The 12,335-nt window shown below is 53.8% G+C and overlaps 4 protein-coding genes across 4 annotated transcripts; 1 reads left to right on the forward strand and 3 right to left on the reverse strand.

Annotated features, from left to right (window-relative positions):
- Window positions 1–304: 304 nt before the first annotated feature.
- On the forward strand, window positions 305–3,935 carry ISF_04770 (Mitotic checkpoint serine/threonine protein kinase, Bub1; the record flags this gene model as incomplete). Its single annotated transcript, XM_018848375.1, has 3 exons — window positions 305–1,291; window positions 1,387–1,771; window positions 1,825–3,935. 3 exons carry the CDS (start codon window positions 305–307, stop codon window positions 3,933–3,935), a joined length of 3,483 nt encoding a protein of 1,160 aa, XP_018704710.1.
- Window positions 3,936–4,225: 290 nt separating this feature from the next.
- ISF_04771 (DNA-(apurinic or apyrimidinic site) lyase) lies at window positions 4,226–5,690 on the reverse strand (the record flags this gene model as incomplete). The annotated part of the gene is made up of 3 exons (XM_018848376.1): window positions 4,226–4,632; window positions 4,690–5,301; window positions 5,363–5,690. The coding sequence occupies 3 exons, from the start codon at window positions 5,688–5,690 to the stop codon at window positions 4,226–4,228; spliced, it is 1,347 nt and encodes a 448-aa protein (XP_018704711.1).
- Window positions 5,691–6,069: 379 nt separating this feature from the next.
- ISF_04772 (diacylglycerol O-acyltransferase 2A) lies at window positions 6,070–7,323 on the reverse strand (the record flags this gene model as incomplete). The annotated part of the gene is made up of 1 exon (XM_018848377.1): window positions 6,070–7,323. One exon carries the CDS (start codon window positions 7,321–7,323, stop codon window positions 6,070–6,072), a length of 1,254 nt encoding a protein of 417 aa, XP_018704712.1.
- Window positions 7,324–8,413: 1,090 nt separating this feature from the next.
- Window positions 8,414–10,132, reverse strand: ISF_04773 (Zinc finger domain-containing protein, C2H2-type; the record flags this gene model as incomplete). The annotated part of the gene is made up of 1 exon (XM_018848378.1): window positions 8,414–10,132. The coding sequence occupies one exon, from the start codon at window positions 10,130–10,132 to the stop codon at window positions 8,414–8,416; it is 1,719 nt and encodes a 572-aa protein (XP_018704713.1).
- Window positions 10,133–12,335: the final 2,203 nt, after the last annotated feature.

Below are 12,335 nucleotides of genomic sequence, written 5' to 3' on the forward strand. Positions count from 1 at the left end.
GATGAAGCACTAGTCCTATATATTATAGGCCAAAAAAAACGATTCCCTACAGTCTTCGCATGACAGTCAGTGACATGTACGGATGTACTGTGCAGTAGCTCCGGTGGGGTTCCAGCTCCCAACCTAAATTGCGTCACCACGGCAACGGGGGCTGGCAAAACAACGTACACGAAGCCTTGAAAACAACATCTAAATGAGGAGGATGTGCACTATTCTCTAAACTAAAATGCCATTTTGAAGGCTACACTAAACCCAACAGCAAAATCGACACCGAAATCACGGTCGAGGCTACGCGCGCAAAATCATGGCGCTCTCGGAAGATCTCATCAACTTTGATGTGATTGAGGGCCAAAAGGAGAACATCCAGTCTCTTCCTGGAGGTCGTTCAGCTAAGAAACTCCACGCGCGATACTCACCAACACCGCTGCAAGGCCTCTCGACACCTACCCCTACTGCCACTAAGAATGTAAACGACTGCATTCGTGCAGAGTATGAGGCGGAGGTGCAAAGCACCTCCGAGTCAGACGACCCCCTCGACGTTTACGACAGATACGTCCACTGGACGTTAGACGCATACCCCTCTGCACAAGCAACGCCACAATCACAGCTTCACACACTCCTCGAGCGGGCGACCAAGGCCTTTATCGGCTCATCACAGTACAAGAACGACCCGCGCTATCTGAAACTTTGGCTGTACTATATCCAGTTCTTCGCGGACGCCCCGCGTGAGACGTACATGTACTTGGCTCGCCACGGCATCGGCGAAGGCCTCGCGTTGTATTACGAGGAATATGCTGCATGGCTTGAGGTGGCCGGTCGATGGGCCCAGAGCGAAGAAGTATACAGGCTGGGGATCGAGCGTGAGGCTCGCCCCGTCCAGAGATTGCTTCGCAAATTCAAAGAGTTCGAGGAGCGACAAGCCCATGTTCCGGACACAGCTGGTGCCCCATCTTCACCAGCTCTGCCTAGCATTCGCCCGGCACTCGCTGCTAAGGTCGATCCCTTTGCCGCCGCCGTCCGCGCGGATCCGCAGGCGTCTAGACCGGCGAGCAGTGCGAGCGGCTCCTCAAAGCCAGCTAAGTCCAAGTTAGCCATCTTCTCAGATGCAGATGCCAAGCCTTCTGCTCTGTCCTCTCGTGAGGAAGGCTCTCGGGGCTGGGAGACGATTGGATCGCTTTCGGATCGCAAGAAGGAGAACACGATGGAAGCAAGGCCGTGGGTCGGCGAGACGCTGAAGGCTGGTGGAAAGAAGCCAGCCGCTGCGGCCAAGATGGCTGTGTTTAGAGATACGGTAAGTCCTACTTCAAATTGCACCCCTATTTCTTTCTCCCATTGATGGCCCATTAGGACTAATGTATTGGTTTATCGTGTTCTTCGTGAACGCAGTCTCTTGCGCAAATACAAAATATCGTTGTTGTTCCATCAAAACACCAAGTGACAGTGCACCCGCAAACCGGGAAGAAGGAGTATATCTTCGTCGATCTCGCCGCAGTTTATCCCACACCGGACGACCCTGGCACGGAAGTCAGCTTTGAGGAGATCATGGCGGCGAACCGTGGCTGGTTAAATTGTATATGGGAGAATGAAGACTTGGTAGAGCATTACGATGATGATGTCCCCATGCAGCTGGACGAGATCCAAGGGATTGGCAAGCTGGCTATCCACCGGGACGCCGTAATGTACGACGAGAATGGCGCTCTGCAGCAGCAGCCTCCTATCCCCAAACCTAGCAAGAAGAAGAAGCACATGGACGTCAACGAGACGCAAATAAGTAAGTACCTGAGCGACGGAAATTTTTTCAAAGCAGTACTAACAGCAACACAGTCAAGGCTAAGCTGGATTCACCGTCTCGACCGAAGATAAAAAAGCGAAATACATCAGAGCCAACAATGACTCTGCACACAAGGGCAGCTACGGACGATATATATGACATTTTCAACGCTCCCATCAAACCTCTTGCCGAGAATCACAACGAGAGTGCTGATGAGTACGAGTATGAATCAGATGGCGACTACACTACTGATGCAGAAAGTACCGCGGCGACTCGTAATGTCGAGCCCAGTGAGAACGGAGACGAGGAGATGACTGATGCGAAGTGCTTGAGCGAATGGTTAGATTTTTCAACTCGCAAGCATGTTTCGGATGTCGACGGCGAAAGCAATCGCACGCTTGATGGCGCCACCACCTTCAACGAAGATTCCACTTCGCAGCAACTGGATCCGACAAGGGATGAGGAAATGGCCGATGAAGCGGACGAGCCTCACTTAGCCGAGCAAGACTCGCCTCCACGAACCAGAACAGTGTTTGTTCCTATCCCGCCTGAGGATTACGACCCTCCTACTCGTCCGTATAGAGATGCGGCCGAGGTGGCCAACAACAGACTGCCGTTCATGACGCCAATCACGGAACGGACCGAGGTTTCTCTGAATCTCGACGAAGCCTACGAGAATGGTGTCGAGCAGTTTAAGACTCCCTGCAGACGGGAAGACTATGAAGCATCAGACCGCCTACATACCGACTTGGAGTCGCTCAGCAGTCCCTTGAGAGAAATAGTTGAGGATGATTTTCCACCCCCAAAGATTCCTACGGCACTTAAGCCAAAGGCCGCTCCTCTTTCGGTCATGTCAGCCAAGACTCTGCCCAGAAAAGTCCCCATCATCAAGGACGTCATGTGCAACCCCATGGATGAGAATGTGCGCGGAGAAATCCTGGCCAACATCCAACCGCCCTTGAGCTCGTACGCTGGGTTTTACGACCAGCGACACGACCAGTCCGAGCGTAGTGGCGCTATCCACAAGTTTATCAAGGCCCTCAACAGCAAGCCAGGTAAATTGAGTAACGAACGAGGCGGGTCACTTCCGCCGCAAGTTGTCCTTGACTTTGCCAATGTTGACGCGTCCTATACGCTCAAGAGAGAACTTGGGGCCGGTGCCTTTGCGCCCGTCTATCTCGTCGCCAACTCATGTCCTGAGGAGCCAGCTGGTGATGAGAACGCAGTAGCCGTCATGGGCAAGGGCGCGTTTGCCGTCAACAAGCGTGCGGGCTTGGAGGCTTTGAAGATGGAACACCCCCCTAGCCCATGGGAGTTTTACATGATGCGTCTTTCACACAGTCGCCTGGGCCCGCAGCACCGCGTCTCTGCGTCTCTATCATATGCTCACGAGCTGCATCTGTATCGAGACGAGGCATTCCTGTTTCTTCCTTATCACCCCAATGGAACGCTGCTTGACGTAGTCAATTACTTTCGCTCCGAATCCTCTGGAGTAATGGACGAGCTCCTTGCCATGTTCTTCACCGTTGAGCTCATGCGCACCGTTGAGGGCCTTCACGCCAAGCATCTCTGCCACGGTGACATCAAGGCCGACAATTGCCTTCTGCGTCTAGACGAGCTCTCCGGCACCCCACTTCTCGCCAACAAGTGGCGGGCCGATGGCAGCGGTGGTTGGGGCGCGCGGGGCGTCACGCTCATTGACTTTGGCCGCGGCATTGACATGCGCGCCTTCGTGCCGCACGTCGAATTCTTTGCCGATTGGAAGACGACTGAACAGGACTGCTCAGAAATGCGGGAAGCGCGGCCCTGGACGTGGCAGATCGACTACTACGGCCTCGCGAGCACGATCCACTGCCTGCTCTTTGGCAAGTACATCGAGACGGTGCGCTGCGACAGCGGTGGCATCGGCAAGGGGCGCCAGTACAAGATCCGCGAGGGTCTAAAGCGTTACTGGCAGACGGACATTTGGGCCGACTGCTTTGAAGTGCTGCTCAACCCCCTGTCGTTTGTCGCCGGCGAGGAGGGAGGCACCATGCCGATGCTAAAGTCGATGAAGAGGGTGCGTGAGAGCATGGAAACGTGGTTGGAGGCAAATAGCGACCGAGGCGTTGGGCTCAAGGGCCTAATCGTAAAGTTGGAGTATTACGCCAAGATGAGGAAGTAATTGCTGGCCGGCCGCTGCTTGTAGCATGCATGATGGTCTTTTTGTTCTATACTTGTTTGTTGAATACGGAGTTGAGTGACTTTGTTGGGGCATTTATTTACGTTGATGATACCACCTTATTCATGTTTTCCTTACTACTGTGAGAGACGAAATGGACCGCTTATAGACAGTGTTTGAACCTTCAACTCATATTCTTTGCCTTTATGCTAGCTCAATCTACTCGTACATGTTTTCTTCTTCTTTTTTGATAAACAAAGGCTGGTCTTCAGTCAAGAACGCCTGGTCTCGGGTTAGTCAGTCTCATCATCAGTATCATCGCCCTTCTTCCTCTTCTTCCCTGCCGCGAACTTTTTGCCGCCACCCTTGGCGGCCTTCTTCTTGACCTGGTCCTGAATCCGCTGGCGCTCTCCTGCTCCGCGCGCCTGAAGCTCCTTCTCCAGCGCAGTAAATTTCTCGCCATCGGCGTCCATGCCAACAAGGCTCTCGAGGAGCTTGATCTCGTCGGCCCATACCTGCTTGTCCTCGACGGACTTTCCCTTGGCGTCCTTCTTGTCAATGGGCGTCTCGAGCACCATAGGCATGCCGCAGAAGCTGTCCTCATTCATGACGCTGTGGAAGGCCCGCAGGCCGAGAAACCCGGTACCAATGTTGGCGTGCAAGTCTCGGCTAGAGCCAAAGGGGGCCTTGCTGTCATTTACTGCGTATGTGGTGTAAGCGTGGATGTCATAGCGGTTGAATTTTCTGGCTCGCTTACAATGGAAAGCCTTTAAATACTTGATGCCAACAATCCTCCTGAACTCGTCGAGCGTCTTGCGAAACGCCTCTGGCGTGCGCAGGTCGTGGCCGGCCGCGAAAGCATGGCACGTGTCAATGCACACGCCGACGCGAGACTTGTCATCCACAAGGGCAATGATGTCGCGCAGGTCCTCCCACGTCGAGCCGATGGTGTTGCCGCTGCCGGCCATGTTCTCCAGCACCGTGATGACGCTGCTCGTCGCCTTGTGGGACTTGTTGAGCTGCGCGGCGATGCGCCCGATGGCAGCCTCTCGGCTGTCGCCGAGCGTGGACCCCGGGTGGAAGTTGTACAGTTTGATTCCGAGCTGCTCGCAGCGGTTCAGGTCATCGAGGAAGGCGTTGTACGCCTGCGTCGCCTTGGCCGGATCCGACTGCGCGAGGTTGACGAGGTACGAGCCGTGCGGGAGGGCGTGCTCGGCCGCGTTGTAACCATGGTTCGAGCAACCGCTCATAAAGAGGCTCTTCGCCTCGGGATTGATGGGCGGATTATCCCATTTGCGCTGTGACTTGAGGAAGAGAGCGAACGAGTTGGCGCCAATGTGTACTGCGTTGGTGATGGAATTGTTGACACCTCGAGGAAAGAGTTAGCTTGTCTGACTGATCATTTGCAGCCTGAGAGATCGGAAGCGTACCACCAGCTGCGCTCACATGAGCGCCAATGTACATTGCCTTCTTTAGCGACGAGACCGCGGTGCGGTCTGCTAGTGGCATCGCGTCTTGGTCGTTGGTCTTCGTAGTCTTGCGCTTTTTGGTTTGCTGCGGTTTAGTGGCTTCAGGCTTAGCCTCTTCAGCACCTTCGTCTATGACCATGCGTTTTGGTGCAGGTTTGGCTGCAAGTTTGGCTGCCGCTGACTTGAGCGACCCAAGCGCTGCACGGGCAGCAGATGGCTTCTTCGCTGTCTCGTCGCCTTCTTCCTTATAGCTCACAACCGGCTTCTTCCGTGGCGAAGAGCGGGCCATCTCTATACGTGGCCGTTATTTAATGGAGAAAAATGACGCAAAAGTACCCCCAAGACTTGCTGTTGGTAGACTAGCTGGCGAGCGCTGGTGTTGGCATCGCCAGAATCGCAACTCGCGTGCGCGAAACGTGTAGCGACCCTCACGCGTGGTCATGTGACGAACAACTCTCTTCTACGAGGGAAGTCGATGAGACCATACTTGACCGTTCAACGATCGTATTCTGATGCTCTGCTGCGGTGAATGCTATAATTCTGCTTTGAAATTAAAAAAATTTAAAGAATTCTCAAATTTGCCTCAGTCCTTGAAGCCTCGTGGCATTCCTCCACTCCAAACTTAAAAAATGCCTCTTAATGCAACAATCCACAGTGTAATTCAGCATTCAGCTTACAATCTCCATTTCGCTTACACGACCTGGAACAAAATGATCCTTGTAGGTTTCCCAGAGATTCTCCAACTCCCGAATATATAGCTCATGGTAATAATCAATTTCGTCTGCCGTAGGCTGGTGGCCGGGAGCGAAATGTACTCTGATCGGCTTGCCGATAACGACGTTGACTGGTCGACGATAAGGCATGAGGCCGACATCGTAGTTAAGGAGACCGCGTCCGTGGAGTGCTGGCAACGTAAACTTGAAGACCTTAAGAGTAAACATCTGAAGCTTGTGCACCAGAGGATGGGTTTTTGGGCTGAGCTGATCGTAGATATCGTTCTCGCCAAAGCCGATTACGGGAACAAGGTCGGCGCCACTGCGAAGTGCCATTTTGACGAAACCTTTGCGGCCTTTGAGAATCAGGCGGAGGGTCCCGGGCTGCGCCTCGAGAGACTCGCGAGCGCCTCCGATGACAATGGTAACCGCACGACCTTCTCCATTGTTCTTTGGACCGCCCTTGCTCAGAATGTTGCGAATTGACTCTTTCGAGACGGATCGAACACCCATGGCAAGTATCCAATCTCTGTAGAACGGAATGCGAAAGTTTGAATCCAGAGTGAGAATACTGTTGGTGATGCCAGGAAACTTTTCTCTGAAACCAAGGGCATTCGTCGCGAACGAACACCAGGCACCGTGTGAGATTATGCCGTGTGGGTGATATCCAAGAATGTATCGCCTCTTGGGATCAAGGTCAAAAGTCTTGTGCAGCCGAATAGGAAAGTATCCCGCGAACAGCTTCCACAGCGGCATGGAACGTAGGTACTCGGAGCGATAGGACAAATATCCATCAACAGCTGCCGTGGAAAATGTCAGGTGCAACAGATATGGTATCAATATAGGCCACATGAGAGGGTTGGCGCAGGTAAACCAGAACATGGAGACCAAGACGACGATGGACATGCAGTGGAAGAGCACTGCTCCCGTCTGTAGACGGCGGCGCAACGGTACTCGTAAAGGCGCGAAGCGAATACCTCCGGCCTTCCATGAATTTGCCTCACTGTTCCTAAGCGACCTCTCGCTCTTAAGGACTGGGTATTTCGTCGGAGGCGGCTCAACACCATTGACGGCCGGCTTAACAGCGTCGGCATACGATTTCGAGTCTCCGTTCGTGGCGCGCTTATCGGTATCATGCGTCGTATCGTTAGTAGCTGTCGCACTTTTATGGATAACAGCCGGCACTGTATCCTTTCTATCCTGTATCATCTTCTTAGCGATAACATTCGGTAGACCTCCAGGTTGGGGGGGGGGGGGGGATTGTCCGGGTTAGGAACAAACTGGACTTTCTCAAAGCTTTCATTTGTAGCTTTTGGCACGCCAGAAGTTAGCGTAATACTTTGACATGATACTCACGGAGCAGGTGCCGGTTGCGCTCGGGCGGCGAGCATCGCATGGCAAATAGCGCAGGACTCATCTAATGCTCGCAGTAGAAGCGAAACGTACCGCTCGGGGGCAAGCCCATTAAAGTGCTCGCCATCTCGTTTGTTGGAGCGAGTCCTGTGTCGAGTTCTAGGTACAGCGGGCAAATCTTCAGGTATCGTGATTAGAGTAGAGGTCGCGATGAGGGCGGGGTGGGTGGCTGGTAGCGTCACAAGGCGCAGCGGAATGTCACAGTGGCCCTGTCAATTTCTGTAACGTGTTGCAACGATGCAATACTTGCTTGCAAATACACCGGGCACGTTGAGAGGATAGAACGGAGGAGTTGCAAGTTTTTATCGCGCTCCTTTGACTGCGTTAGGGCTCAGCGGTGCGGGAGCTGGGTAAGGGCAGCAATGACGTTGACAGCCCAGTACCTTGGTAAGCTAGCACGTGAAACTGGTTGGTGTGGGCGAAACAGACAGACCTGTGTGCCGACAGCCTTTGGAGGCCAACAAGTCAAGAGGTTCACAGTCATAGTGAACAGTGAATGGCCTACAGAACTTTAGGGCGTTAATCTTTGAAGGGGTTGATGGAGCTTACGAAGCTAAAGATGAACAACTAGTGTTAACAATTCAGCTACGCTCTGACTGACTTGTCCTGAGCGGGGACAAGATCGCAAGGACAGAAGCAGTGTGTATAATACAACATAAATAGATTCCATCATGAAAAAAGGATGTCTGGTTCGTTGCTCCTTGACTTTGTGCAGGATCGCAACACAGACTTTAAATCAAGCCATCATCCTATAACGCCATTTCCCATTCTTAAAAACTTGCCGCCTCCCTGCGGCGAATAATTGTAGGCTGACAGGCCTCCCCAATTGCTTTTGTTTTGCATACACATAAACGAGTACAAATAGGCGACATCCAGGCAGCCTATTTCAACCGTTGATACCAGACTCGAGCACTTCCACACGCTTCTTAAGGGTATCAACCTCTTCGACCAAGCCTTTCATTTTTTCTTCCATTGAGTGGATATATTCCCAGACACCTGGGTCGCTCTGAGCAAACATGTTGGATTCAGCCGGGGATCTCGCGTGGTTGTAACCAGCTGATGCTGCAGCCGCAGGGAAAGGATGAGATAAGCCCGGCAGCTTGGGTCTCTGCCCGAGAGGTGGCGACTGTCGCCGTGCGGACTGCGCCTGTTGAGTTTGTTGAGGAGATTGGGGGCGGCCCGGAGCAGGTGCCTCGTGTGTTGGAAGTGCGGGACTCAAAGCCTTGGGGCTCTCTGTCATGGTATTCTGAGAGTACAGGCCAGTGTTTCCACCCGCGGCCGCGGACGATACGCTCGTGTTTGCAGTGCGGGCCGTGCCCATGCTGTTAGGAATCGATGATGAAGCTGTACTGTTGCTCGATTGTGTCTGGCTCGCATTGGGTGGGTATAGTCCGCTAGCCATTGCAGCAGGTCGAGCACCCGATGGCGGATATGAGCGCGATTGCGCCGAGTATTGGTCAGGCTGGTGACCACCAGTCGGAAGGCTTTGTCGGCGCAGCTCGTCCTCGTCACCGTGGTCGTAGGTCATACCAGACATGGCAGAATCGTCGCCTTCCGCCATACTGCCATCCATTTCATCACCTTCGGCGAAGCTACCCAGACTGTATCGTCGGCCAGCACAGCCGCCGGCTCCTTTTGCATGTCTTGCAAGAGCATCACCTCTGGCAAACTTGCGATCACATTTAGTGCAGATGTGTGGCTTCTCTCCAGTATGAAGTTTGCCATGGCGCTTGAGGTCGTGCAGGCGGCGGAAGCGCATTTGACATGAGGTACAAACGTAGGGCTTCTCCTGGCTATGCGTGAGCAAGTGGCTCTTGAGGTTGTGATGCCTCGTGAATTCGGTATTGCAATAAGGACACCGGTGCTTTTTGGTGCCGGAGGAGGTTGGCGAGCCTTGAACAGGCGATGGGCTGGGGTAGGTCATCCCTCTTAGGCTTTCAGTAATGTGAGGCGTAGCGAAGGAGTTGCTAGTATATGGCATGGAGCCGGACTGATGCCGCACTTCCTGGCCCTCGACATGCTCGGGGGAGAGATGCTTCCCGTCATCAACATCCATGGGACCAGGGCTGGCGACCAGCTGTGGCGCGGCAGAAATTGGTGTTTGTTCCACGGCGGCATCAGCAACACTTTCTTCTAGGCGAGCAGCGCTATTGGCAGCAGCAGCGAGTGCGCTGGCCGCCTTGGCCGCTGGCTCCATGTCAGCGGTAGGCGCAAATTGAGGTGCGTCTGTTGGGCGGCTCATTGGTTCGATTCCGCCAGACATGAGTGAGGTCAGGGCGTTGTGGCTTGGGTTCTCTGTGGTTGATAGTTGTGTTGTGAGCCCGTCTCGTTCTTGGAGCTTCCTGCGTTGTAGATCTTGTAGAGATGCTGCCCCGGTCAATTGCACAGAGGGGTGAATGGTATCCCACGCGATGCGAGCGGCTTTAGTGGGGGATTCGAAAGGATCGGCTCGACCAGACGGCGGATGCGGAGATGGAGAGTCGCGTTCGCGCTGTCGCTTGGTGCCTGCCCGGGCAGCCGAATTAGACGGGGGAGCGTCAGGCAGAGGAGGCGCGGTAGAAAGAGTAGTAGAGGTGGCGTCAATGTCGACTCCAGCAGATGCCATAAGACTCAGGTGCGACAAAACAGTGCGGCGCAACAGAGAGAAGAAGCGCAGAAAGCATGCAAGTGACACAGGTCAGAGCGGGACATCAAGCGAGCATGTCGTCCGCCCTCTAGTGTTTTTTGTCTGGGCGAAGCGAAACGAACGTGTGGCTGATGAACGTGGCGAGAGCTGGAGGCAAGTGGATGAATTAATTTTTTTTTCGGCCTACTGGTTGACTCGCGCGTGGAATGCACGTGAGAGATAAGGGCGAGGACGCGGTGGCGACACGTACAAACAGAGGCAAGAGAGACGAAGACTCGAGAGAGGGTTGATGGATGGGCAATGGGCAGAAGGCGTAGAGCAAGAGGTCGGGTAGTGGCGCGTTGGATGTTGGTGAAGAGCAACAATCATTAGTGACGATGGAGAGGAGAGAAAAGGTGACGGGTACTGGGGCTGGGTGCTGGGCATGGCCGCTAAGCAGGGCTGGCGCCTGGCCAGGGAGCTGGGGCGCGGGCGGGCTGGAGTGGGGGGACGTCACTAAGTAACGACAGCGGACCTAGAGGTAAGAACGTCGACCGCAGAGGTAGGTAGGTACTGGTAGAATGGAAGCGCCACGGGCTCGAGGATATGTTTTGAGGTGTGGGTGTGTGCATGCGTGTCTTTCTGTCTGTCGCTCGTTTGTGTGTGTGACGAGACCTGGCATGTTCGAATACAAAGACGGACGCATTCCCGTCGAGGCGCAAGATTGGTGGCTGTGCTCATGGATGCACCTATGTAGGTACTGGTTCTTTGGTTTGAGGACTCTAACAAATTGACGGCCGCCAGAAGATTCAGAGCACACCTAGACCTAGTAAATGCCTGGGCTGGAGGCCAAAAACGTTGCCGCGACGGTTACTCGGGCTATATTGATATTGTACTTGCAGCACAACTGATGATGGTGGGTGGCTCACCCTCCTCTGCCTGACGCTCCCTTCTAATTCGGCTGCCCGGGCAGGGTACCTACCTACCGAGCGACTAAGTCTCACAGTACATGTTAAGTACACTCAGTTTGCTACCTATGAATGCAATGGAGCATGTATCTTGTCTTTGTATTGTAGGTACTGCCAGACGCGACGGAGAGGCGGCCCACTGCGTGCACTGCCGTCCGTCCACTCACTAGGTACTATCTCAGACTGACCTGATGTCAATGACAACGGTAATTTTCTCTGGCACTGCACCGAGGTAGTACCTTACTAGTGCTGGTTATTGCTCCTGTGGCGCAACCGCGCAGAACACTGGTGATGACCGATCCCCGTTTATCTATACTTGCGGATCCGGTGTACTGTAGGAGATGGCTGAGGCTGATCGCCTTCAGCAGCAACGGTCTGACCAGGTTTATCGTAAAGTCGCCCGAATATGTCTTCCGCCATTTAAACATGCACCGACGACACCACCGCCCTTGTCTCTTCAATATCCTTCGGCTTTTCTGTAAAGAGTCTCTCACTCTAGCTATTCCCATTCCGCCGCGCGTCGAGCTTGAGGCGCAGTTAGTGGGCCAAGCCGAACAAGCACCCTGCGTCAGCAGGCAGAGCCAATTGTGGGCATTACCAGCACTGTTCCTGGTTATTACAGTTTGTGGCAGCACTGTTTGCGACCAGCCGGCAAGGCTGCCAACTCCAGAGCGCGCCAGCGAGGCTGGACCAGTGAAAGGCATACGAAAGGAAACAGCTCGTCACACAGCCCCCATGCGGCCTGAGAGTCAAAGATGTTTCGAAAGGCGCAAACAAGCAGTGCCATGCCTACTTCATACATCACAGTCTGCTACCAGTAGAAGCATAGGTACGGAGCCTTTGGATCGCAAAATTCATACAAATTGGCGAGGTCCACAGTAACAGCATCAACGGCAACGACTCACAGGCATAGGTACTTACATAGGTACTTGGGGGGGAATAAGGGCCTCTATGACTTTCTGCCTCCAGGTGCGCAATCTGCCTCCAGGTGCGCAAGTACCGCTCGTCATTGAGCTTGGAATCGGCATGGTGGACATTGGATTTGCTATGTGCGCGGTGACCTGTATCGAGAGGAACCGCATGACGTTCCTCTGCCATCATGCACAGGACTGTGCCCCAGATGTACACCCTAACTACTACCTCAATAGAGTTCAGCCCTCTCCCTCGTCACCTAACGTAGGATTGCATGAGCGTCATAGGCTACTACCGTTCAGCACATTGCAGGCACTGACTTA

The sequence above is a fragment of the Cordyceps fumosorosea genome (genome assembly GCF_001636725.1).
Source record: "Cordyceps fumosorosea ARSEF 2679 chromosome Unknown scaffold_10, whole genome shotgun sequence".
In the NCBI taxonomy this organism is placed as follows: Eukaryota; Fungi; Ascomycota; class Sordariomycetes; order Hypocreales; family Cordycipitaceae; genus Cordyceps; species Cordyceps fumosorosea.